Below are 26,882 nucleotides of genomic sequence, written 5' to 3' on the forward strand. Positions count from 1 at the left end.
GAGGCCACTCTCCCTCCCTGGACTGCTACATCACATCCCTTCACAGGAACCTCTGGGCAGCTCAGGATCTGAACCTCCAACTTTCCCCTGGGAGGATCAGGACCGGTTTCAGGGAAGTGGCTGGAACCTGAGCCCAAGCCCAGCCCCCACTGACCTGCCTGTTCTATCAGGACAGCCATCAGCAGGTCCTCCACAGCGGATTACCCACCATGAATGTTTCATGGGCTTGCTCTTAGGCACTGTGTAGAAGGCAGTGACTCCGGGGAAGGCTGTAGAAGAAACCAAAGGAGGCAGGTGGAAGGGTGCAGTATAACCCAGGCATTTGTTAGGATGGGACCAGGATTTCTTTGTGAAGAAAGATACTGTGGGATCTGATGGTGTTTGTCAAATTGAAATGGTTGAAGCTGAAGCCTTTGTCCAGCATACACAAGGTCAAGTGGTCCATTCCAGAACTGGAAAGGAAGAGAACGAGAGATAGATAGATGGTAAATAGATGACAGACAGACAGACAAGGCTGGGTGTAGTGCATGCCTTTAACCCCAGCACCCAGGAAGCAGAGGCAGGAGGATCTCTGTGGGTTTGAGGCCAGTGGTGTACATAAAGAGTTATAAGCCAATTAGGGCTACATAGTGAGACCCTTTCTGAAAAATTAGAAAAAAGAAAGAAAGAGATAGAGAAAGAAAGAAGGGAAGGAAGGAAGGAAGGAAGAAAGAAAGAAAGAAAGAAAGAAAGAAAGAAAGAAAGAAAGAAAGAAAGAAAGAAAAGAAAAAATTGAAATTATTAAATCAGAGACTGGACATAAGATGGAGTCCATAACAGTGGAGGTATTTGGGGACCATGGACATTTAGGGGACTGCTCTGTCTTGGATCCAGGTTCCAGACATTTCCCTGAAGCCTTCTGCACGTACATTCAGCAGAGGGACAGATGTAATTTGGTGGTGACCCTGGCTATTCCCTCCCTTGAAAGTCACTGACCTGTTCTTCACACTGTTGCCCTGGGACTCAGGACCAAGTTGTCCAGGCTGCTGGTGGGTGTCATGGATCCTCCCAGGCTCCCTGCAGGCTGTAGGTTCTATCATCCTCAGGCTTCAGGCTCAGATAGTTCCCAGAGGGAGAGGCAGGTTGCTGCTCTAGAAGAGTTTCCTTCAGGCTTCTCCTGCATCTCTCAAAGCAGCAACCACACCTGGACCTTGTTCAGAGCACTTCCAGTCAGGTCCTACGGGTGAGCCATCTGATCTTTAACCACGGGGAGCCAGGCCATGATCCCCAAATGTCAGCACAAAGGACTATGTTCAGCAGGGGATGGTGCCTGGACAGTCCTTTTTCTCTCCTCCCATGGACAGCCAAGCAAGGAAAGGCAAACAAGTGTTTCCTGAATCATCCCATGGCTCCCTCTTGTTTCTTGCCGAGGGATAGAGTCCAGGCCTTGCTCAGTATCTGCCAACCAGTGGGAGGGGGCTCACAAGCGATCAGCTCTGGGCCTGCCCAGATGGACAGTCACTTCTTAGGGTGCAGAGAGACCCAGATGGGAAGGATAGCAACAAAAAGCACCTTCTTGGCACAACCTTCCAGAATAACGTGGGACTTGGGGATCCCCCTGGAGTTCCTGCCAGCTCCCCATCTGTCTCCCCACCGCTTACTCCTCCTCTCTTCTCTGCTCTCTCTGGCTTTTAATTCCCCATTCACCATCTTTACTGAAGCCCCTTGGTTGCTATGGAAACCCAATGCAACCAAGGAAGCAGAATTTGGAGGGGTTCTGAGATTTCCAGCCCAACAGATCCTGCTTTGATCTCCGTTTGCCCAAGGTTAGGGAACATTTATTGTGCCTTCAGAAAATGGGTTTGTGGTCTCCTCTAGTTAAACAGTAAAGGTGTGAACTGGGTATGATGGCTCACACCTATAATCCTAACATTCAGTAAACGGAGGTAGGAAGAGTGTCAACAGTTTAAGGCTAGCCTGGGCTACGTTGTGAATTCTAAGTCAGCCCAACCTTGTCTCAAATAAATCTTGTCTCAAATAAGTAAGTAAATAAGTAAATAGGTAGGTAGTAGAGTTTAAATAGGCAACAGAAGACACCTATGCTAAGAGGTCAGCACTCACTGTCAACAATGCTGTGCCTGACATTGCCTTAGGCAATGAGCAAGTTACACCAAGGTTCTTGCTCATTGGGAAGGTACAGCTAGACAGACCAGAATCTAATAGGTAAACAGAAATCAAGAAAATACCAGAGAGTGAGAAGAGTAACATAGAAAATACAACAGACCCTGGTGGTAGCAGGCCTGTTGCTGGCTAGCTTTCATCAACTTGACAGAAACTCGAGTCACCTGGGAAGAAGGTTAAGGCATTGCCTCCTTCACACTGTCCTTGTCTGCCTGTCTGAGGGGATTGTCTTGATTGGCGATTGATTGATGTGGAAGGCCCAGCTCACCAGTGCCGCCCTTAGGCAGGTGGTCTGGAGTTGTATAAAAAAGCAAGCTAAGCAAGCCGTGGGGAGCAAGCCCTGAGCAGCACTTCTCTGGGCTCTTGGCTTCAGTTTCTGCCTCCAGGTTACTGACTTAGGCCCTTGCCTTGCTTTGCCTTCTCTCAATGATGGATTGGAGCTTGTAAGCCAAACAAACGCCCCCTCTGACCCCAAGTTGCCTCTACTCAGTGTTTTATCACTGCAACGGAGCAGCAAACTAGGATGATTGTAAACCTCACTACTTGGGAGCTGAGGCAGAAGGATTTCCAACTCAAGGCCTTAGGTCTTGAGCAAGTTCAAGGCCAGCCTAGGCATCTTAGTAAGACTTTTCCAATAGCTGTCCTATGACCTTCATACGCATGCCACAGTATGTAAACTCTCATTTCCAGAAACCAGAACAACAAATGTGTAAAATAAAAAGTAAAAAGAGGACTTACCCAGCGTATGTGAGGCCCTAGGCTGGATCTCAGTACTGCACAAGGGAACAAAGAAAGCAGAGAATTTTCTACCACACAGCCACCCATCCCATGACCCCAGAGGACAAGCATTCCCAGCAGGGAGGACAGCAAGTACACAGACAGGCAAATACCCACTCAGCTTGTGTGAGAAGCTAGGGAGAGACTGAAGAGGCAGGGTCAGGATGCTGTGGGTGATGGCAAAGTGGCTTAGGCTGGGGGATCAGAGAGGCTGATCAAGACCAGAACGCACGGGAGACTGTAAGCGGTGGGCTCTGGCTGGACTTCCGGTGTAGGTTTGGTGGGACTAATGCAATCCGATCTGGGTTTTGGAAATTCCAGTGACTGAGAGTTGAGGGATGGTAGGGATACAAGAGAGACCAGAGAAAGCAGCTGTGTGCAGAGACTGCTGCTATGTAAGAATAGAGAATGGAGGCCTGGAGAAACAGTTGGTGAGTAGAGTTCAGATTCCCAGCACCCATATAAAAGCCAGGAGTGCACACCCATAACCCTGGCACTCAGGATGGGAGTGGTGGCAGAGTAACATGGATTCTGGGAGCTCAGTGACCAGCTAGTCTGTCTAAAAGGGCAAGCTCCAGGATCAGAGAGAGGCCCTGCCTAGAAAGAAAGAAAGGAAGAAAGAAAGAAAGAAAGAAAGAAAGAAAGAAAGAAAGAAAGAAAGAGGCCAGATATTGGTGGCACATGTCTTTAATCACAGCACTTGAGAGGCAGACAGAGACCCTCTGTGAGTTCAAGACCAGCTTGGTCTATGTAGTGAATCACCAGACATGGTGAGACACTGTCTCAAAAAAGAAAGAAAAAAAAAAAGTAGAGGTGCCTTGGAGTGGGGTGGTAGCAACTGACAAGCTACTGGATGGACTGGACAAGAGAATGTTCTGGAAGGGAAGCCAGCAAGACCCACTGAGTGAAGCAGAACTCAGTTTGTTGGAAGAATCCAGGAGGCTCCTGATGAAACAGTTCTTGGTTTTGGTCACTTCCTGGCTCTGGATTTGGTAGGTAGGGGTAGAGGAAGCTAATGGACAATAAAACTCTTGACCACACGTAAGTTCCAGGTTCTGACAGGGCTCTTTCTCCTGCTTCAGCAGTGTTTACAGTCTCCCAGGGTTCCTACCATTTCTCAGGCTACACTTCCTCCATCTCTGTGTTCCCTCTCCCTCCCCTCCACTCTGAGGCTTAAGACTCCAACATGGATATTGCCCTTTTAGCTCCCGCCCTCCCCTAGGACTCCATTCTGTCTTCTGGCTTTGAGCATTGCTGTGTTTTCAGTGCTCCCATTATAGCACAAGAATGAGGCTCACCCTGGCATTCCAGATCCAAGTAGCTCCCCACTCATGCCTTCCTCTGGAATACTGAGTCAGCTCAAACCTCACATGTCCGAACTCAAACTCCGGAGCCTCCCTGAGAACTGGCCCCCACCTGACACCTTCTCAGCAAACCACCTCAGCACCTCTACCTTGAGGACCTTCAGTTGTTCAAGCCTTCCAGGTATCCCTAGCTGCTTCCTCTTCCTACTCAAACCATAGCCAAACCCACCTGCAGATCCTGCCATCAACTACCTGCCCCTCCCCAAACAAAAAACAACAGAAAAAAAAAAAAAAAACTCACCAAATTCCAATCGCTTCTCACCTCTTCCAATCCACTATTATCAATCACTTAGCTTCTCTCTGTCTCTTTGTAACTGTCTCCCTTGCCCCCCACTGTCTCTACTTAACACACCGCAGCCACCGCAATCTTCACATCCCTGCCTTCACATGGCGTCTCTGTTGCTGTTGTAAGCTCACAGTGGGATGCCACCTCACCTCACCAAGGCTAAGCCAAAGTGGCCCCTGGATGATCTGCCCTCCACTGGGTGCCTTGCCATCACTTGGTTATCAACTTAATATTCCAGCATCAGGTCCAGAGGCCTCCCCTAACCTTGTTCCAGCCACCCTGCTCTCCTCTCTAGTCCCCTCTAGTTTTGAGCTAGCTATTCCTTTACCTGGGGGCCCCCCCCCCCCCATCTGAGAACCTCACCTCAACAGGTGTCTATTCAAACATGAAGTTCTCAGCAAGGCCTTCTTTGATCACGGTGTTTACGCCAGCCAGCACCCTTCACACTCACTCCTGTCTCTCTGACACTGTGTCTGATATCTCTGTCCTGTTAGCTGTGCCCCCTCCTGCCTCCTTCTAGAAGCTGAGCAGAAAACAATGGGGATTTCGTGGTTTTTTTTTTTTTTTTAAACTTCCTGCTCTATCTCGTCTGCCCAGAGCAGAGTCAGGCATATAATAAGCACTCAGTAAATATTTATTGAATGAATGGACCGTATTAGGGTGAGACCTACAGTCCTCGAGAGGAAGCCTCGACCTGGAAATGTTATAGCTTTGACACCATGTGACTGCTGAGCTGGGTTGTCCACCTGGAGAGAGCGAGCCCTAAGGTCCTTCGCACAGCAGCATTCAAGCCCGTGTGGTGTCACAGAGATCAGGACGGGTGGACAAGCCCCATGGAAGAAGACAGTGCTTCCTCGTTTATTTGATCCTTCCAGTCAAGACCTGGGTTGGGTCTTTGGTGGCTTTGAATCTGATTTAGACTTGGCATGGCTCTGGGAATCCCAGGGGAGAATGAGTGAGCGAGGGTCTAGCCCAACCTGCTGAGTAGGGGCCTGACCACTGAGCTGGACATCTCCCTGTGAGGGCATCTTGAGAACTCACTAAAGACACAATGTCTGAGAGGCACTTGGAGGAGGCTCAGGAGTTCAAGGCTGGGAGGCTACACAGTGAAGCCGATGCCAGCCCAGGTTCTGTGAGACGCCATTTTAAAGAAAATGGACGAGTGAGAAAGAAGAATCCAAGCAGGACTTGGTAAGGACAGAAGGGAGAGAGCTCGAGTAACTAACCTTGCTATAGCTGACCCAGGGACAGAGTGGTCTGTCTACCTTTTGGCTGAGCAGAAGCCCAGTCCTCCTCCCTTTTCTGGGCCTTGCCACAGCTCCCTGCTTGTTTCCCCCAAAATAAATGGCAAAGCATATTGGGCCGGCAATAACCCCTTGAAATCAGTTGTTATCACAGTTAACAACCAGTTTGGCTTCAGTTCAGGCTGTTAACTATCAAACCACTAAGTACGGTAATGATTGATTCTTGGCCAGTTGCAGCTTGAGTGGGCTGTAAAACCCCATTAGTGAGGGCTCTGTGGAGGCAGCAACTCAAAAGATAAACAAATTGCTGGGTGCTCTGGCCCAGCTTCATCCTACTGCTCGCTGCTCGGCTCCCATGGGTCCCTGGCCTGGGGGGGGGGGGCTACTCGAATCAGTCCTTCCCAAAGCCTCCGGCAGCCTCAGCAGATTCCCACCCTCCTGCCCACCTCTCTGGCCTCTCCCCTGTAGGGCATTTTTTTCTCTCTGTACTGTGCACCTCTCCTACCACTTCCACCAAGTACTCTTGACTTGCTGCTCCCAGCCCAGAGGCTTGAGGCTTAGCTTTGGCCTAGCCACTGAGCACCCTTGGCCCAGCCAGGCAGGCCTCACTTTGTAGCCAGAATCGCAGGCGAAGACATTCCCTCACCCCCTAGACTCCCTCCCACCCTGTGGCTTTCCCCCAGGAATTGCTCTCAAACAAATGACATGTGGGTAATTACTGGGCTGGGGGCTGGACAGGCGACCGTGCAGATGAAAGCGTTTCCTGGACGGTCTCTTCATTTGCATGGCATCAGAAGCTGCTCAGAAGGTGTGACTTTTCCCACAGTGAGACCCCAGCTCCTCGCACAATAAAGCCAGGCTGCTCACCCAGAATTAATTAAAGGGGGAGGGGAGTGGAGGACAAGGCACCGGGTGCTGGGGGAGCTAGAAGTCAGCTAGCTGAAGCCCCTTCCCCACACCCCCAGTGTCCACACCTGAAGAACCACACTCTCCCCAGAGGCCCAGGGGTGAGGAGGAGTAGACAGGGCCTGAGGATCCCCAGCCTCTGTTCCAGGCTTTCCACTGAGCCTTGGCAATCCTGATCAACCTGGAAGGTCTGAGCCTGGGACTTGGACTAGAACAACTCTGGGATACCCAGTAGTTAGGGAGCCTTTGGCTGCCCCAACTCGTGCCAACTGAGGTGCCAAAGAGAGGCCTATAAGGAAGAAGTTTCCAGGTTGTCCTAGTAGCTGGGCTATAGGAACAGCCAGGATGGAAGGTTTGCATTGTGAAGAGTGGTCCAGCTCTGGGCATGGGAGTCCCGCTTCTGTAGTAAGGCACAGTGCTCATCCCAGACGCCTCTCTTCCCCTCTTGCCTATGTCTAGCTTTTTCCTGAAGACCCAGGTCCCCCAGGTTGGCCTCTTCATGGACAACAGTGTCTTTAGTTTTTCAGGAGCACCTGAGCCTGGGACTTTCTGTTCACAGCCATGGCCTCAATCTCCTAAAGTTGACTCAGCCCCATGTCCACTAGCCTAGGCAGTGCTCCCAACCCCCAGACCCTTGGATACTGGGCAATTGCTCTTCATCTTTTGAAGTCAGATTCTGTAGACTATAATCAGTCCTATGGTCTCTGTCCTGTTACTCATACAGATTAGAGCTACAGAGCCAAAAGGGCTCCCCACCTGTCACCCACAGAGGGCTCCAGCGTGTTCTTCATTTTGGCCCTGGGCTTGGGGTGTGTTAGCAGAGCGAGGTGGTTCCCATCTGAGAGATCCAAGGCCAGCTCAGAATTTTTCTGTCCCCCTACCCCACAAAACCCTTCCAATGGAGTAGAGGAGAAATCTGGCAAGCAGGTCCTTAGACGGAGGGTGGCCTTGGACCTGCAGTTGGGACAGCACAGTGGGGAGGGGCTACTCCTGGCAGGACTCAGTCTCCAACACACATTTCTAATATGCAAGTTAAATAAACGTTTCAGTCGTTTAATAGTAACTAGTACACAACCACCTTCACTGACACCCACCCCTAAGGGACTGACCTAGGCTTAATCTTTTTTTTTTTTTTTTTCTCCCTACCCCTGCCTGGGGTACAGAGTGGCCCTGGTTGGCCTGGCCAGGTGCCCTGCTAGTGCTGGGACTTCAGGAGAACATCTGCCAGACCAGAGAGCCCTCCACCGCAGGGAGCCCCACAGGAACCCAGTCTTAGGTCACCAGTGGGCTTTCCTGAGAGCTAAGAAGACAGACATCACAGCCAGTGGAATACAAAAATAGAGCCTCTCTTTTGTTTAAAAAAAAAACAAAAACAAAAACAAAAACAAAACCCAACAGCAAACAATATGCACAACTAGAAGGCAGCTCCCCAGCTCCTCCCCTTCGCAGTGCCGCCGCCGAGGTCTCACTGGAGTCCGCGGCCAGGAGGGCGGGCGGGGAGGGGCTGGGCGAGCGCCTATCGGGGCTCCGGGGCCCAAGTCCTCTGGCTACCGCGCAGGCTGCGCGTGAAGGGCGGGTAGTTGAGGAACTCGAAGCGCAGGCTCTGCTCGGTGGTGTGGTGGCCCCGCGGCAGGCGCTTCATGAAGTGCACCTCGCGCTGGTGCTGGCGCGTCTTGGAGCCCTTGCGGGGCCGGCCCTTGCGGGTAAAGGCCATGTACCAGCCCTCGTACTTGGCGTTCTGCAGCGCCGTGTAGTTGTTCTCCAGCACGATCTCCGTGAACACGCAGTCCTTGCCTTTGCCGTTGCTCTGCAGGTAGTTGGGGGGATAGGGGTGAGGGGGCAGACGAGGTGTTACGGAGCCTCCCTCCTTGTGAGGCAGAGGGCCAGCGGCCCCAGACAGCAGGTGGGCACCCCAGCAGATGGCTAGGGGAGCCTGAGCCCGGCCCCACCCCCTACCCGGGCACCCGCTCCCTAATCCCTCACAACCCACAGCCCACCCGGCAACTTCCTGTCCTCCTGGGCAGCAGTGACACATGGCTCTCCACCGAGGGGCTGGGCCCGAGGCAGAGGAGCCCAAAAGCCTGCCTGTTCTGGCCTACTGCCCGCCAGTCTGGCCTGGGCTGCGGGAGTTTCTCCACCTGCCCCCCAACCCCCCAGCATCTCTGGACTCAGGATCAGCCCCCAGGACAGACACCCTATGCGGGGGAGGGGAAGCCTAGGAGGGACTCTGAGGCCCAAGGCCTGAAGCCTAGGAAATGGGGAGCTTGAGACTGGAGAGGAGCCGTGACTAATGGGGCCATTTCAGAGCTAGGCCGAGGGGCTGGGCCTGCGGCTTACTGAACATTCCAAATGCTGGTACCATGTAATTGGACATAATAGCAAAGCAATTTGGCGATTTGTTAAAAAGATATATGGAATTTGCCATCACCACCCCCAACCCCTTCCCTAGCCTTCCTTCTTCATCTTCATAGGTTTTACTCCCTCTGGTTGTTTCTCTCTAATTCCTCCATCCAATCTTTAGGCAAACCCTGAGGTAACCAAGGTGCCATGCCTCTCCACTCACCTTGCTGGGATTAAAGTATACTAGAGAGGCCCAGTCAGTGCTTGCCACCTCTCAAACCTCACGTCCCTTCCAGCCTCACCTTGGCAATCAGCTTCCCCTTCTTGTTCATGCAGATGTAGAGACCTGTCTCTGCTCCTCGGACTCGGACTCGGCTTCCAAAAGTATCGGTCTCCACAATGAGTTTTGCTGTCGGGGAAGTTATGGGATGGATGGTCAGTACATCTGTGACCTCTGTGTTCTACAGCTTTACCTCAGTTGGTCCAAGGACAAGGATGTGTCCTATCCCTGGAACAACTGCTCCAAGGGAGAGCAACGTAAAACACAGGCTCCAACCCAGCCCAACCCATTTGCCCTAAGAAAGATGGACTCTCTTTTCAGGACCTGAGACTCCACCTCTGGGCTTACAAAGGGTCTGAGACAAAAAACAGTTTACAAGTTAAGTTTCATAGGAATGTTTGGATGCATTAAATCTCCGTTCCTTTTAGCCTCCTTTTCATGCTAGAAGCTTTTTTTTTTTTTTTTTTTTAAGGTCAAGATGCCAAGTAAAATTTAAGCTGTGTAGATTCCATAACTTTTGGAGAGATCGCTGAATAGCCTTCCAACTTAGAATATCATGAGCTCATACCCCGCAGACCACTAAGGACATCTGGGAACAGTGGCGAGCTCCTGTCACAATGCTAAAGGTAAAAACATCCTGTTCTGTTCCTTCCCAGTTAGTTCTAATTACCAGCCAGGGCCATCCTTCACCCCTTGGGCAGCCCTGTTCTGCAAGAAGTGACAGAGGGGGGCTGGAGAGATGGCTCAGCGTACTGCTTCCTGTAGAGGACCAGAGTTCAGTTCTCAGGACCCACATAGGGTGGCTCACAGCTGCCTGAAACTCCAGTTCCAGGTGATCAAACAACCTCTCTGATCTCTGTGGGCACCTTTACGTGTGTCAAACACACACACACAGAGCACATATAAAATTTAGAATAAAGGAATCAGAGAAGAGGAGGAAGCGGGTGTTTCTCCCTCCACTGACTTTAGCAGTCTGCCTTCTGGAACCAGACTAACCCTGCCCTTCTCCTTCCTTCAGCTTCCCAGTCTTCAGAGTCCAGCTCCAACATGCAGACTCCGACAACTCATTGTCTTTTCTATGAAAACTATAGCAGGTTTTCTTAGACAGTGGCCAAAGCTTTCAGAGGTGACATAAGCTTGGGCTGAATTCTGTGCCCTTCTCTACTTCCTGTTCACATAAACAGCCAACTAGCCCCAGAAGCTGGTCCTGGCCACCTCTTTACAGAATTGCTCTCTCAGAGGCTGTTCCCAAGAAGAGGGAGAGCTGAATTAGATGACAGGACAGAAGAGAATAAATCTCCTGCCTGCCCCACTGTAAAGCCCAGGCCTTTTCCTCCTTGAGAAAGCAATTCTATCTTGACAAGTGGCTCTCAATACATAACCAATACCAGGGGTAAGGGGGCACAGAGACTATCAGTGAAGTCCTCACACTGCCTCGCCTCTGACTGCCTATTTCACATAGACACAAAAGTGGGACCCAGAAGCTGAAGTCCAGTCTGTCCCCAAGTCAGCTAGGAGGTGCAACCGTGTACCTCTCCCCCTGACCACCTCCCCAGACAGACTGTTCACTCCTCTCATGCCTGCTTTGGAGAGCAAGAAGCAATTGCTACATGGCCAGGGAAGGATGCTGGCTAGAGGGGGTTACAGGACCCTGCTCTGAGGATTCCAGCCGAAGATCATATTGCAGAGTGAGTAACCTCTGCCCATTCTCGGATCCTAACATAGCAATTGGGACCTCTCCTCTGTTGTCTTCAGTCTAGATACATTAATGCCTCTTTTATGGGCTTTTTGGAGCCCCAGACCCAAACTTCTGCCCTTCAGGCAGAGACCAAGGAATCCTGGAAGCCTCCTCTGGGTCTGAATGAAGTAAGTGGGCATCTAACCTTGCTAATGCCTAAAGACCAATTCCATCACTGCCAGCCTAGTTTCTCCTTCCCACCCCAAAACCCAAGGATGCTAGGCCATTTGCTTCAGTAGAGTAAACTCTGGAGGAGCCCGGCATTCTTTCCCTTTTCTTGTTGGGAAGCTGAGAAGGGCAGCAAGCAGCCAATTTGGAGGGACAAAGGGCCTGAAGGCCAGCTTTGCCAGCCCAGCGGGGGAGCTCGGCCACCAGGCAGGCTGCCCCCACCCCCACCCAAAGAGCCCCCCCCCCCAACCTCTGGTCTCCTCGGATCGATCAGGGGAGCCTGGCCATGCAGTTTACAGAGGCTTTCCCAACCAGGCTTTTGGAAAGCTTAACATTTTCGAACCTAGTCTTCCACCCCAGTGACAGATTTATCCCAGGAAAATTATGTCTCCTTCTCTAGCTTTGAAGGGAAGTCAGCTACGTCCATGCTGAAAAAATGCAGCGAGACATACTCGATCCCCCAAACTGGCTCGAGAAGAGGAGAAAGTATTCAGGAAATGTTAAAAAAGGTGAAAGTAAGAAGAGTTTTAATCGCTCTGCCAGACGTGGGGGTCTCTCCAGAGATTCCTAGAGAACAATCTTGAGCCTCTTTTTTTAACATTTACAGACTTGCAACTCCTTTCAAACTCTACATCTGAAAAAAAAAGGGGGGGGGGCCTGGTTCTTTTTCTGTTTTATATCATTCTTCATTTTTCTTCTTAGCTCTTAAAATGCCTCACCTCTTTAGTATATTTTAATAGAGCCTTTCTTTCTCCTTTTATGCTTATTTAAGTTGGTCATTATTTAAGGGTTTTTAAACTCACAATATTCTACTCTTAAAAACAACACCAGCCGCCCAGAGGGTTTGCCTTCCTTGTGGTACATCCAGGAGTCTGGAAATTGGCCCCATTTCAAGACAAGAATATTGAATGTTTTAGAAATCAATCAGTCGCGGCCCCTACCCCAGTAGCTCCCTGTACTCAGCAACCCTATAGGGAGCCGCCAGCCGACTCAGCCCCCTGGGGTATCCACAGTAGAGCCGTGTGTCTAACTTCCAGGCCAAGCCTCCCTGTGCAATTGACCCTTCTGAGCAGTCAGCAGTTATCTCCCTTTTTCAAGCTGGGCAAACTAGGGGATTTCTCTACCTTCTTTTCCCCACTCTCCTTTTGTGGACCCTGGCGACATATCCTCTTTCAAGAACTTCCCTTAATTCTGGGCCTCTCCCCTGAACCCTCTGCCTCCACCTGCAGCTGGGAAGAGGTGTGTGAAGAGGGGGAGGATGTAAGGGAGACTCCAGGATTCATTCATTTGGGGAGCAGGGAAGAGAGGGCACCTGTTGGCCTCGTCCTCCCCAGGGTCCTTTCCCCACTATTCTCTCCAGCTGACCCCAAGGCACCTTTCTGCCTTAACTCCTTCCCTCCTCAGCTGGGGAGCCTGCAGGCCTCTCTGGCCAATGCAGCTGGGGCTAGCAGGGAGCGGCGAGGTCCACAGCTAACCTCTCCTCTCCAGGGTCCGGGGAATGCGCCTTACCGAAGGGGTCTCCGTCTTCTGCCATGGCGTTGATGCGCTTGTTGGCCAGAACCTGCACGTGCTTCCCGCTGGTGCGGCTGTAGAGCTGGTAGGTCCGGATGAGGCGGCGGCTGAGCTGATCCGTCACCAGGCTCTGCTCCCTCACATGCTGTGTAAAATTAGGTGAGGACTGAACAGTTACCTTTAGGAAATTGAAAAATACACAGCACGCCATTATAATGCTACTCTGCCCAGGGACCCTGAGTTGGTCCCCATTGCCCTTGTACCCCCCTCCCGCCGCGCTAGGCAGCCAGCGGGGACTGGGGGCATCCCAACATGCCGGCTCAGGTCACCAACCCCCGCGGGGAAGTCACGCAGACCCATCCCAGGGTGGATGGATGAACCCGGGATGAGGGAGAGTCTGGACCCACCTGTTGGGAAACACCCTGGGGCTCCCGGCCAGCTCGGAGCAGGGAAGCGGGCTCCCTGCCCAGCGCAGGCCCCCCGCCCGGGCCTTCCTAGAGGAGCAGGGTGCTTTTAAGTAGCGAGGCAACGCTACCCGACCCGTGACATTTATAAAGACAAATTTACGGAGCAAATGTTGAGCGTGCAAAGGGCCTAGGTTAACACGATCATTGGCCCAAACCGGCCACACGTCTCCCCAGAGAGCAGCTGAGAGGGTGTTTGCTGCAACTACATCCCAACTACCCCTGACAAGGAACACCCGCTGACTCCGGCTCCCGCCTTCCTAGGAGGCCAGGTGTGGCTACAGGTAGCCTTCCCATCCACCCGAACTGGCCGGCGCGCCTTTGAGACTCGCTGGGCTCAAGACCCTTGGTTCTAGTCTCTCCACTCACTCGCTGTGTGACTTTAGGCAGGACACTGTCTCTCTGTTCCTTAGATCCCTCCTCGGGGTAGTTTGGGGCTGGATTTGTAAAGTTCTTTCCAGCCCTGCTGCGCTGGCCGAAGGGTCGGTCCTCGTGTCCCTGCCCGAGAGTGTCAGCTGGGTCCCCCGCGCCCGGCCCCCGCTTCTGCACAGCGCTCCTTACCTGGGCTTGGAGGCAGAGAACCAGCAAGTGCAACAGCCTGTGGGAGACAAAAGCGGGCAGGAGAGAGGCGCGGGGTGAGCGGAGAGGGCTCGGCGGGCGCTGGCCGACGGGGACGCGGGGGCGACCGCGGTACTCACAGGCAGCTCAGCGCGGAGCGGGGGCTGCCCATGGCGCGCGGCCCCGGGAGCACCCAGAGCCCGGGCGGGGTCACGCCGTCCCACTGGAGGCCGCGGGGGGACAAGCCGAAGGTGCGGAGGCCGAGGAAGGTCGGGGTGCGGGAGCCCAGCGGCTATCCCGACGCGGCTCGGCGGGTCCCGTGGAATGTCGTGCTCGCCGCGCGCGCCGATCCCCTCTGCGCCGCTGCCGGAGCCGGTGGCCGCTGGCTGCTCAGGAGCCGGAGCAGGCGGGAGGGTAACGGGCCTGTGGGGTGGGTGGGGAGGTGGGGAGGGAGGGGGAGGGCAGGGGCGGGGGGCGCCGCACCGGCCGCGAGGGGGGAGCGCGGGGCGGGCGGCCGGAGCCCGCACCCCCGGCTGGGCGCTGGGGCCGGGTCGCCGCCCGGGGCGGGGGCGGGGCGGCCCGGGGCGGGGCGGCGGGCAGAGCTGGGATTGGGGGGTCTGATCCAGGGGAGGGGTCTAGGGACCCGCGGGAGGGGCGGGGGCGGTTAGTGTGGGCGCCTCCCACTACCCTTGCCTGTCTCTTCCAGCGTTCCGGGGGCGGGATCGCCCAGGGATTGGGGGGTGCCCGGGACAGCATGTTTGGTGGGGTTCCGTACGCTTGAGTCCTGCAGGACCGTTTCCCCGCGTGGGGTAGGGGTCTGCTTATCTCTGGCCTCCTCGAAGGTCTCTGAGTCGCCTAATGTGTGTTTCGGCTGCACTCGCCCCTCTTGGAAGCGCCAGCTAACGTAGTGAACTGGGCCCCGGTGCTGCGCGTCCCTTGGGCTCCGCTGGAACCCGGTGCCTTCACCTTTCGGAGAACCCAACCCTGCTGGTTTCCTGTCTCACAATCTCCAAAGAGGCTCTGGGAGGGAGAAATGCCTCTCGCCAGCCCATTATCACCTTCAGCCCTGCTCCTGTCCGTTCCCATCCCATTCCCACTAATCTGAAGCTTGAGAGGAACCTTGAGGGTCTGTGTGGTATGAGCTCAAGGGTCCCTGTAGGACCGGCAACCACTGCTTCCCACCGGAAACAGCAATTAGCAGGGGTAAAAACAACTACATTAAGCAATACTCAAGACATGGACCCAAGCTACCCAGCGGAACCCTCTGAGTTCCAGGTTTTCCTTGAGCAGGTACCTGGTGTCTTTTGTCAGTAGGAAGAGGGGAGGTGCTGGTGAGAAGGTAAAGTCTTCTGTGAGTCTTTCCAAGCCCCTCACCTCATTGCTTTCTTCACAGGGCTTCTGGGAACCCCGAGCCACTATTTTGTTTCTGGGGCACAACCTGGGTAGGCAGAGATTTCCCTGGCCAGGTATTTTTGAGGAACAGGTGGCTCCATTGACGTACCACCCAGCTGCTGCCTTCATCCAGAGTCTCCTCTCTACTGACCCTTTGTGCCTCTGGGGTAGAACCAGAGGTTTGAGGTGGCCCTAGGAAGTCTTTGTAGGCTAAAGAGAGGCAAGCAGGCCCTTGTCAGTCAACATCCAGTTCTGCCTGCCACCCCCTTTTCTGTACCCCATCTTTCTCCATTCCACGCTACAAATGCAAGCAATATATATATATATATATATATATATATATATATATATATATATTCAGGGGAGTCCATCTTAGCCCTCCTCAGAGAAGTAGACTTCCTGAGCTCATGGGCGATTCTCACAAATTCTGTTTCCCTTTGTTTTGATCCACACAGACCTGGAGGTGAGGGATCTGTCTAGCAAGTTCAAGGATTGCAGCTCATAGCAGAGCTGGGCAGAGTTGCTCTGCAGGTAGTTTTGGTTGGTTGGTTGGATGGATGGATGGATGGATGGGATGGATGGATAGATGGATGGACAGACAGATGGGGGCAACCTGACTGAGCATTTAGACTGCCTTCCACCTGTGGTGACTTTTCAAGGGGACTTGGCTTCACCTGCCCACCGATGATAGCTTGTATCAGTTAGTAATTTGGCAGGTAATAGCTCTTTTCAACTCCACTGGAAAGTGAGTCCATGAAGGGGAAAATGGACTAGAGGGGCTTCCGGATCCTCGACAAAGGCCAGCCCCTTTCTTTCTCTGTGTGCTGTGCAGAGGGGCCTTCGGGATGACTTGTCTTTTTTTTTTTTTTGCATTGCTCCAAGCTGGCAAAGGTGATGTGTGTTTTCTCACAGAATTTACTTCATGTGTAGAGCATAAGAGACACTCAAGAGTGATTATTCTTGAATGTATTAACGAGTGAATGCCTAAACAGATGAAAGCAAAGGACGGGCTCTTCTGGAAAAGGAAGGGCCCTCTCATCACTATGGACACAACACTTTGAAAATAAGCTTAAGGAACAAGACACAGGTAGTGAGGATCAAGGAAGCATCCTGTCAGTAGAGCCCGGGTTCTAGTTCCTCCCAGGGAGGGGTGTGTGTGTGCCCGCGCGTGTGGAGGGTGGAGCACCTGAGTTGCATCAGGGTTATGGATCCTCCAGAGCTGAACCTTATTGATTCACCATCTGTGAAGCACTTTCCTCACCCTCAGCAGACACCAGCACCTCCGCCTCAGAAAAGGACCCAGGTCACGATTTTACTCCTACTTTTGAACTCTGTGCCCACCTCTAAGAGACCAAATTCTTTCACATGTGAAAACTCCCATGAACACATCAGAGCTTCACCCAGATATTCGGGATTCTCCTCTTCTCTCCAAAATTCTTTGAGGGGAAGCAAGGATAGATGTGCCTCCCCCACAGTGGGCACCCAGAGCAGGCGGTGACTGACAGATGCAAATGTTCCATTGGGCTCCCGCAGGCCGCTCTCCCTCCCTCCCTTGCTAGCCTGCCTCCCGGCCAGCTCCCTCCTTCCTTTATCTTATCAAAGCCCCGTAATTACAATTGCTATTTTGTTTCCTCGAATCTGCAATCAGAGCTCCCGCGCCTAGATGAGGGAGCGCCTGTCATCCTGATCTCTTGAGTGACAGCCTGGCCACCTTTCCCTGCCGCCCCCACACTCCACAAACACAAACACACACATGCACACACTTCCTCCTGCAAACACAAACACACACTCTTTGCCAACACAAACGGCCCTCTCTGCAAACATGCGGTCGCCAGGACTCAAACGCACCCCCTCACCAGGCCCCAGGCCCCTCAGATACACAGCCAGGCCACCATGGCTGCAGGTCACAGTGTTGCGCCCCTCCAGTGCCCAGCGTTCAAAGTGCCACAGACTCTATCAGGATGGTTCAAATGCAAAATCTCCGCGCCTGCGTTAGCCACTTCGAACCGCGACAGAGAGCTGCGGTTCTTCGTGTCTGTCCCCGACCCTGTATCGGGTTGCCCTTCTTTCAGCGTTCTCCAGACACCATCCTATGCCTATATCCCACAAGTTCTCTGAGGCCAGATAATTGGCAGGACTCCTGTTGTGTGCTGAGAGTACAGAAAAGGGTATCTCGAAAAGGTGTGATCTGGAAAGGAGGAAAAAACAATTCCCAGGTCTGTCTGCACCGCGCGGCAAGGGGCCGGGAAACTCCTGAACTAGAGGCAAATGTGGATTGGGCTCCCACTGCGGGCAGGGCTGTGTTCGTAGTCCACCCGCCAGGAAAACAGGCGAGAAATACAATGGGCGATCAGTGGAGTCACAGGGGGTACACTGGTGGTGGTGGGGAAGTATGACCGTGGGCTAGGCGAGTTTGGAAGGCTTCCGGAGAGGTGGCCCGTCGCTGCACTTACAGGCACCTACAGGGTTGGAGGCAGGAGCCGAAAGGAGGTAGGAAAAGAGTGCCTCCAACTAACCGCTCTCCTCTAGCATGGGCGCTTCGTGTGAATGAAAACATAAATGCAGTCAAAATTTAGTGATTTATCCTCTCCTATCCTGCCTTAAATTTAGCTATCGTTGATCCCCGTAGAGCGGTAGGACCATGAGCAATTTTAAACACGCCCACCAGAGGGCGCTAGTCTTCGCCTTCCCCCTCCAATCGGATAACTCCTAGCTAATAACTCCTAGCCAGGGCCGGTGGTGAAAACAACTAGAGGTAAGGTCCTGGACTCTTGAAAAGGCACCCACGCCGCGCAGTGGTGGCGCACGCCTTTAATCCCAGCACTTGGGAGGCAAAGGCAGGCGGATTTCTGAGTTCGAGGCCAGCCTGGTCTACAGTGAGTTCCAGGACAGCCAGGGCTACACAGAGAAACCCTGTCTCGAAAAACCAAAAAAAAAAAAAAAAAAAAAAAAAAAAAAAAAGGCACCCAGGACCCTGATCTTTGAAACACAGAAAGGCATCTCTCACTTGAGAAAGGAAGGTTGAAAACTTACCCCTAACTCCTCACATAGATGGGGGCAAACTTTTGTGCTCAGGAGGACCGACTTCCCCCTCTCCCCTTCTCACCCCTACCCCATGGAGCCCAAGCTGGACTCCAGTTCCCAATTTTCTTGACTCCTGTGCTCCCACACTTGGGTTAGGTATGCTTTCCCTACTGTAGGGGACACTCTTGAAGTCAGCAGCATGAGCTCAACCCAGCCTCTGTATTATCGAGAGGCCCCCTACTTGTTGGTCAGCTGGTGTGAATTGGCCGGATTCTCAGGCCCTGTTCTCTGTCCGTCTTCAGCTTGTCTGGGGAAGTAACCTTTTGTTTGTTTGTAAGGCACTGATCCCCACCCATCACAACCCATCAACACTGCTGAACTACTGACCCCTGGGTGCACAGTGCTCACACAAGCAACTCCATTTCTCTTCCTGGCATAACATTAGCCAGGCCCAAGAACCACCTCACTCTAGGGATAAGACAGTATGGCGGTGCTGGGGGCGGAGGGGAGGGGGAACCCCTCAGCCGAGGAGGTTGATTCCCATGGGTTCCTTTCTGCCCCCATATGCCAGGCCACCCGGATTCTGGTTTCCCTGTCACCCAATCTGGCCAGTTCCCTCCATCTGGCCCTGAGAATCAGGTTTCTAAGGGCCCTGCTCTACTCAACCTACCTCAAAAGGCCAGAGGAGCAGAGTGGTCCCCACCCTCATAGGGCCCTCTCCCTGGCTGAGCCGCCCTCATGGGGCTAGGGATGCACATTCCTCAGGTTTCTTAAGCCCACTTATCTGTCCCGCTGCCCATCAGCCTGAGTGCTGACAGAGGCCCAGACCCCTTGTTTGGAAGTTGATTACCTCCTGCGACGGCCCTCCCCCACCTGCGGGAACATGAAATAGGCTGGAATGGCAGGTCCCTCGGCAGCAAGGCAGAGGGACTTAGGCCTGCTTTGGGCTCAAAGCCCTGGGGACTAGGATCCTACATCTCACCAGCCCAAGGCCTAGGCCAACCTTTGTGCTGCCACAGTGCCACCTGGTGGTCCCTAGGGAAATGTCATCTCAGCATTGAAAAAAGCCACACAAGGAGTGCAAAACAACCATACACCACTTTATTTAGATATTTATCTAAAAATGTAAAAAGTGTCAAAAATGCATCCTCAACTTTTTTTTTTTGCAGTGCTGGGGACTGAATCTGGGTGTGTGTGTCAGAAGAGGTGTTCAAAGGTTGTCCCACCCCAATAGAAAAGAGAACCACAGGACCAAACACAGGACCTTATGGAGAATGACTGCTCTCTTAGCACCAGCCCAAGTCCCTCCCACCTACCCCTTCCCAAACTATCCTTTTCAGCGAGAAAAATATTCTTGAACTTGTCCAGGAACACATGGAGCACGGCACCTGTAGCAAGCAGCTACCTAACCTGAGAAAAGCAAGAAAGAAGTCAGTATCTTTGGCCTCACCTGCCTCACCCTTAACTTCCCAGATCCTGCTGGAATCCCCTCCCTCCTCCTCACCAGAGGGCTAGGGCCTGCCCCTATGCTTTTTGGCAGGAAGGATGCCACACAGTTTAATTTCATCTTCGCTCTCATCTTCACTTTCTTCTTCAGAAAGATCGTTGTTTATACAAACTGGTGAATACACAGTACAGACAGAGGTTAAAGCCAAAGGTCCTTAAATACCACTTAGTCTGTGCCCTGAGCTGCTAGGCGGACAGGGCACCTCATCTCCCCGAGTTCCTACGTCTAGATGGGAAGAGCCTCGGCTACTGAACTGCGGGGGGGGGCGGGGGGGGCGCGAACCAAAAGAGCCCAAGCACATCGTTGGAGCTGGACACCTGGGGCAGGGTCCAGGAAGTTCACAGGCCTGAATGAGGCAGTGAGAGGCACATAATACTGGAGGCACACCCTGCGATGCAGGATACACTGGGAGAGAAGTCTGGGGTAAGTCAGGAGTGGAGAGGGAGGGCCTGCTCTTCTCACCGATCTGATGCCGACCAGTGATCCGCACAGGACCAGAACCGGACTTCAGGCGGAAGGTTACAGGTGGTTGGAGCTGGAAATCGTCTAGACTGAGCTGGAAGACAGGAATGAAGGCCCGATCCGCTCCGGCCCACCCATTTTGAGATTAATACTGAAGTTCTCAATCCCCACTATACTCCAACCAACGAACGCTTACAACTCACCATGGGCTGGCAAGACAACCTGAGGTTGGCCACTGGAACTGCAATCTCCTGATTGTCGTGATCCCGGGCCACAACTTCCACCACATTACACTCGTCCTTGGCCCCCTCCGTAAGGCACAGCTGAAAGGCACACAGAACCTCAGCGTCTCAAGTGAGGGCTGACACCAAAGCGAAGGCAGCTTACCCTAAAACCAGCCTAGTCTCAGTGGTACCCGATGAGGGGACCAGAGAAGTAGCCCTTTGAGGGTAGCCGTAGTGACACTCAATCCGAGATAGGCGGAGTGTCCGCTAGTCACCTGCATCTTCAACTCCCTCTCCACCCCCTTACCATGTTCAAAGCCAGCACGTGTTCCGTGTCATCCTCTTCCTCAACCTTGAAAGTAAAGGAGCGGGTGTGGCCGGAGAGCTCACAACCTGCAAGAGCCAGCGCGTTCGCCTGAGAGGTGCACTCGTGGAGGGGACAGCGCGCGAGGGCGTTTCACAGGCTTCGCTGTCCCCTGCACCTGGTCATATGCCGCAGCGGGGTGACCGGCCGTTTAGTCGCCTAAAGCACGTGGATGGGCGTCCCTCTCGGGCCGTACAGGCCGCGAAGGGTTAGGGAAAGGCGAGGAGCCCTCGGCCCACACCCACGTCGCCCAGCCGGGTTCCTCAGCCCGACGCCTCGCCCGCCCCGCACCACACTGTCACTCCCGTGTTCAATACCGAAGAAGAAACTATCCATTGTGACCGGTGCCGGGACCCTTAGGCCCCCGACGCCCCCAGCCCGGGCTCGGCTCTCTTGGCTCAAGAACGCTAAAGCAGCCGCGGTGCCGGCGGCCATGCTGAAACGGCCGTGAGAGCCCCGCCCCCCACGCACCGAACGCCGCACCTCAGCCAGTTCCGGCCCCGCCCATTAAAGGAGACGCGCGCAGCTAGGCGCGAGGCACCTGAACCGCCACACTGGGCGAGAGCAGCCGTCGTCTCTACTGTCTCTTCTGCAAGGGCAGGTAGCAAGGCCTCAGGAGAAAATTTCACGCGGGATTAAAGTTAGCGTCCATTCACCGAACCCCTATCTTCCAGCCCGGGGATATGTACAGATGTTAGTGTAAACTCGGGGTACGGAGCGGTCATTTTTACTTTCCCCAGGGATTCCCACCCACATCCATGCCAAATTAGACACCCCTTATATAAACTCTCTTATTCCTGATGGAGGCTTGACAGCAAGGACCTAAACTCAGATGTGGGAATCAACTACTGTTCTTATTACAGCTTCCTCTCTTCTTAGGTGAGGACCCCCGACTCCACACCAATATTCCTTCACTTAAGATCAAGCCATGTGCTCCCTAACCCATAACTCAGTGACACCCCTCAACTTCACACACATCTTACATGTAGCAAGAGAACAACTAACTTAAAAGACAAATGTACTTTTCTGAGAAAAATCTTTGCTGTGGAAGGCAGGAAGGGAGGGCTGTCTTCAAAATCCAGCCTACACTGAAATAGCTACCTTTGGATACCTGAGGGATCAAGAGATGTGAGGGAAAAAAAGATGCGAGAAACCAGAGAAAAGGCAGCACACCACACATACTCACTCCAAGTTTTATTGTGCCTCTTGCATGGTCTGCAGGTAGTTTTACAGTTCGTTTTCTATAGGAACTGAGCTGTGATCCAAACAATGAAATGTTATTCCAATGTTAATAAATATTCATAACCATGAAAGATGGCATAGCACTTTATCCTACAGTATAGACCTGCACATGTTTTCAGTTATGTCCAGATCATCCCAAGTGATTACTGAAAACCAATATTAAACAAAAAGCCACTTGTTTAAAATTCCTGATTCCGTATGAAACTGAAATCCTCCAAATAAAACGTAATTCCCACTATGGCATGAGATGTATTCAGAAAGCTGAGGAACATTAAACAGTCTTAGTATCTAATAACAATTTTGCCCTTCACCCCAGCCTTCAAAACCAAACTTGATTTAAGTTTTCCAACACATCCTATCAAAGGCTTGTATCCCAATGAGGTGGTTTATTTCAACACACTCCTGGGCCTCTGGTGCAAGTCACTGGGTCCACTATAGATAGTGCTAAAACTAAGACTAGCTCAAGCTCACACTGGAGTTCTATAAAGGAAAATGTTTCAGGCTTCCTTTTCTCTCTCCCCCACTCAGCTCAAAGTTCAAAAGCTGATGTAAAACTGGAGGAAAGCAGTTAACAAAATACTGTTGAAAATTTATGAAGTTACTAGATAGCTAGCCATGATTAAAAAATAATAATCCTGCAGAGAGTATCTGCCAGCTTCATGCTCAGAACCCTTAAATTCACCAAATCTAAATTAAAATAACATGAAGTTTTCAGAATCTCTGATTAGAAGAAAAAGTATACTTATGGTTAACATATACTTATTCTTTCTTTTAAAAATTAGATACAAACATGCAAGAATTAAAGACTGATACAATTAAACCAGTAGTTAACAGGTCTTTTCAATTAAATGACAACTGTTCCAAGGGCGAATGAGACCACTAGTCAGTCCCCTTACCCTTACTTGACAATGTCAAAACATTTCACATGCGAATCTGCTATTAAGGTTAATTCCCAGAAGTAACTGCACTTCCCAACAGATTTGAGTCATATGAAGTTAGGTGCTCATACCCCATAGTCATGACCTATCCCTATGTGGGAGACACTTCAAAAATAAAACTTCTTAGGAAGAAAGGGACAAATGTAAAGGAAATCTACCATTCACTGGTTTACATTATTCAAAGTGCCATCCTAAACCAACACCTTTCATTTTCAAAGGGAAAAAAACCCATAATATATAAAACAGTAAACAAAGAACAGTCAGGTTACAGCTAGTCTATATACAAAGAGATTTACAAGTTTGTCAATTTAGGCCTTTGCCACAAACAAATGCACATTTGTCCCTAACAAAGCACAATGGCCTGAACCAACAGTTACATGAGACAGTTGCCCAGAACTTTACAAAAAGCAGAAAAATTGCCCCAAATTGAAACTCACTAAAATTTTCTCATTCCAGCCATGTCTCCAAAGAACAGAGACATTTCATTCTGCACACCAAGGAGAATAAAGAGAGTGATTGATCTTCATTGCTCTTAGGTGAGAAATGCAACCACACTGGATGCAGAAAATAGTGCTGACTCCATTTATTTAAGCAGCTCTCTCTAAAGAACCCCATGAGAGGCCCTGACACTAACACCAGACCCCCAGAGGAACACAGCACAGGCCACACAGGACATGCAGCAGTACTGTCTTCTCCCAACCAGCGAGCGTCTGAAATGTGAGGGGTGCGCTTTACAGTCATCTTTGTTTTCAATTCAACTGGCTGATCTGCTGCCGCTCCAGACACTGAACTGTGTGAAGACCTCAACCACAACCACAAGAGGGAGTTAAGAGACTTTTGGACAGTTCACAGTGCCAACAAGTGTCACAGGCTTCGACCCAGTATAACCACATCCTTTGGAAATCCTTCCATTTTTGCAATTTCAAAACAGCCTAATTTGCTGTAAAATTCCAGAATCCTTTTATCATCTGGTCTTACTTCACAGAAAGCTCCCCGGGAGCCTAGGAAAAACAAACAAATGTTTTAAGTATATTATATAGATATGAATCATCATGTTTAATACAGATAACAGCTTTATCTATTCCCTAAAAATTTTGTATTACAACTTTTATTAAAATTTTTTTTGTGGTAATGGGGTATTCTGAGCTATATTTCCAGCCCGACAATTTTTTTTAAATCTTGTTTTTGCTTTTGAGAAAGGGTCTCACTCTGTAGCCCTGGCTGGCCTAGAACTCACTAGATCAGGCTGACTTTGCCTTAAATACACTGTAGCTGTCTTCAGGCACAACACAAGAGGACATCAGATCCCTTTACAGATGGTTGTGAGCCACCATATGGTTGCTGGGAATTGAACCCAGGACCTCTGGAAGAGCAGTAGCAAGTGCTCTTAACCACTGAGCCGTCTCTCCAGCCCTGGCTTTACAATTCTTTTTTTTTTTTTTTTTCCGAGACAGGGTTTCTCTGTGTAGTCCTAGTTGTCCTGGACTCATTTTGTAGACCAGGCTGGCCTTGAACTCAGAAATCTACCTGCCTCTGCCTCCCAAGTGCTGAGATTAAAGGCATGCGCCACCACTGCCTGGCGCATACTCTTAATACTTAGCCAACAGTGAGTAAAATTCCCCCCACAGAAGAAAATCCTTGCTGGGTGGTGGCAGCTTTGCATGCCCCCGAAGTGCCAGTGCTGAGGAGGCAGAGGCAGGTTCAACTTCTGAGTTCCAAGACATCTAAAGGCTACACAGAGAAACTGTCTTTAAAACAAAACAAAAACAACAAAAAACCAAGCCAAAGAAAAATGGACAAAGGAAAAAACAAACAAAGGGCTAGAGATACAGTTCTGTGTGTCTGCCTATTGAGGCCCTAGATAGATTCTCCTATGGTATAAAATGGACAAACAATTTAGGGATTGGGAGGGCAGTGCTTTGTGCATGCTGGGTAAGTGTTTTCCCACTAACTCTGAAAATGGCCAACAAAGTACTTGCTTTTCAACCAGTTAAAAGATAATAAACTCTGTTGAGTCAGATTCTTACCTGTTATAATCCTCTTACCTCAGATTCACACACTCTGAGATTATGTGTACTACAATGTTCAGTTTTAAAATGTGTTCTTACATTTTTTAAAGGGCTGCCTAAAAATTCAAAAATACCATCTGTGGTACTTACAGCCTTTATAAAACATCATCTTGCCTTATACAGATTTCACCCCCACAGTATTAACGGTGAAGCAAGGAATTTTTGAAGGCTCCATTTAGGTAATATACTCCCAACAAAAGTTGCACAGTTTCTCCATTAGGTTAATTTAATCTCCAACCATTTATGGGCTTCTGAACAAAATCAATTACCTCATGTGTTAATTTCTCGTTCAATTGAGTCTCAAAATTAGTGTTCACGTTACAAAAGAGCAGCATTTTTCAAGGATCAATGCACACTGCACTCTTACACCAGTTAATTCAAAATAAATAAGCAACAAGCCAGATACAGTAGATGCAGACTAATTAAGAGGACAAGGCAGGAAGATAGTTAGCATCCAAGAATTTGAGGGTAATCTGGGCAATAGAGATCCCACACCACACCCAGTGCACGCCAGTGCACACTCACCCCCCCCCAAAGGGGGAGTACAATGTAACTGGAAAGAAAAATTATTGAGCCATGGCATATTATGGAGGCCAGAGGCCAACTCTGTGGAGCTGGCTCTTCTGGAGACTGAACTCAGGCCATGAGTATGTGAACATCAAAAAAACAACTTGTGTCCAGTCACTTCTCACCTTCCACATTAATGTGGACTCTGAGGACCGAATTCAAGTTATCAGACTTGCCTCTGAGAAGCAAGGGTCCTACCCAATGAACCTTCTTCTCTCATGCAGTGTCATTGTCATTCTCACCTCCAGCTTGTCTGGCACACACAGCCATTCTAGGCCCTTGGCACTTGAGTCCTGGGATTATAAGTGCTGAGCGACCAGACTCAACTTTCTTTTACTTTCAATTCCAAAATAGGGCTCTAAGGGCAGACATGGGAGCAGGGGTCTTCTTAGTGCTCAGGAAGCTCTGGCAAAAGACTACGGGATTCCAGGTCAGACTGAGTGAACACATACAAGACCTTGTTGCAAAAGGCCAAAACTAAATTAAATGCTTTTAAAGATAAGGGGATGACGAGGTGGGTCGGTGAGTAAACGGAGCAGCTACCAAGCCTGTCAACCTGAGTCTGATCCCCGGGATCCACATGGAAAAGGAAATCAATTCCTTCACGTCCTCCATGTCTCCATGTCTGCACACCCATACACATACATGCCCACAAAGTATAAAATGCAGCCCCACAATTTGTGCTCACCATTGGCCTTCAGTGAAGACAGGAGGCAAGCCATCATGCTTTTGGCAACACTCGGGTCAGTGACTTTTTTATGAATATCCATCTTTATCAGAGAAGGGAAGTTGGCAAGAAAAGTTTCTGGCAACACCTCCTGCTCTTCATGGAAACTCAACATTATTTTCTGCAAAAGAAATAATTAGACTCTTTTATACTTACAAGTTTCTTTTATATATCAGTATTGCAGAACTCAGGAAAAGCAAAGCAGTATTTAGCAACTTTTCCAGCTCAGAGAGAATGAATTAGTTTACAATTCTAAAAGGTGCTACTTATGGCCAGGTATGGTGCGGCTTCACCTTTAACCCCACTAATCAGGAGTTAGAGGCAGGCAGAGCTCTCTTGAATTCAAGGCTCGTCTATACAGTGAATTCCAGATCACCTATAGATAAACAGTAAGACCCTATCTACAAAAATGAAAGAACACACAGGGACAAACAGACACACACCCAGACCAAGTAACCAATCATTTAGGGGGCTTGACACCAGCAGTTAAGAACACTTATTGCAGAATTATGAGCACTGTGCTTCAGGATGACAGCACCCACATAAGACACCAGGCATCTGGCACATGC

At 50.9% G+C, this 26,882-nt stretch overlaps 3 protein-coding genes across 11 annotated transcripts in view; all 3 read right to left on the minus strand.

Moving 5' to 3' along the window:
* Positions 1-8,253: 8,253 nt before the first annotated feature.
* On the minus strand, positions 8,254-13,969 carry Fgf8 (fibroblast growth factor 8). 8 transcript variants are annotated; one of them, XM_034512639.2, is made up of 6 exons: positions 13,938-13,969; positions 13,801-13,837; positions 13,183-13,269; positions 12,773-12,920; positions 9,380-9,486; positions 8,254-8,544 (listed from the first exon to the last, which is right to left on the minus strand). In XM_034512639.2, exons 1-6 carry the CDS (start codon positions 13,967-13,969, stop codon positions 8,254-8,256), a joined length of 702 nt encoding a protein of 233 aa, XP_034368530.1. The 8 variants fall into 8 exon arrangements, with proteins under 8 accessions (XP_034368530.1, XP_034368524.1, XP_034368513.1 ...); XM_034512633.2 differs by having other exon boundaries at positions 12,773-12,953; XM_034512622.2 differs by having other exon boundaries at positions 13,609-13,837.
* A 5,323-nt stretch (positions 13,970-19,292) lies between these two features.
* On the minus strand, positions 19,293-21,257 carry Npm3 (nucleophosmin/nucleoplasmin 3). The gene is made up of 6 exons (XM_034511867.2): positions 21,088-21,257; positions 20,714-20,799; positions 20,386-20,505; positions 20,183-20,276; positions 19,718-19,831; positions 19,293-19,623 (listed from the first exon to the last, which is right to left on the minus strand). The coding sequence occupies exons 1-5, from the start codon at positions 21,203-21,205 to the stop codon at positions 19,725-19,727; spliced, it is 525 nt and encodes a 174-aa protein (XP_034367758.1). The 5' UTR covers positions 21,206-21,257; the 3' UTR covers positions 19,293-19,623; positions 19,718-19,724.
* Positions 21,258-21,949: 692 nt separating this feature from the next.
* The window catches only part of Oga (O-GlcNAcase), a 34,469-nt gene continuing 29,536 nt past the window's right edge, over positions 21,950-26,882 (minus strand). For both annotated transcript variants that reach the window (XM_076922860.1, XM_034516782.2), the window contains 2 exons: positions 26,275-26,434; positions 21,950-23,951 (listed from right to left, as the gene is read on the minus strand). In XM_076922860.1, coding sequence (XP_076778975.1) covers positions 23,815-23,951; positions 26,275-26,434 — 297 coding nt within the window. In that variant the 3' untranslated portion in view covers positions 21,950-23,814. The remainder of the gene's footprint in view (positions 23,952-26,274; positions 26,435-26,882) is intronic.

This window comes from Arvicanthis niloticus, chromosome 1 (assembly GCF_011762505.2).
Source record: "Arvicanthis niloticus isolate mArvNil1 chromosome 1, mArvNil1.pat.X, whole genome shotgun sequence".
Lineage (NCBI taxonomy): Eukaryota > Metazoa > Chordata > Mammalia > Rodentia > Muridae > Arvicanthis > Arvicanthis niloticus.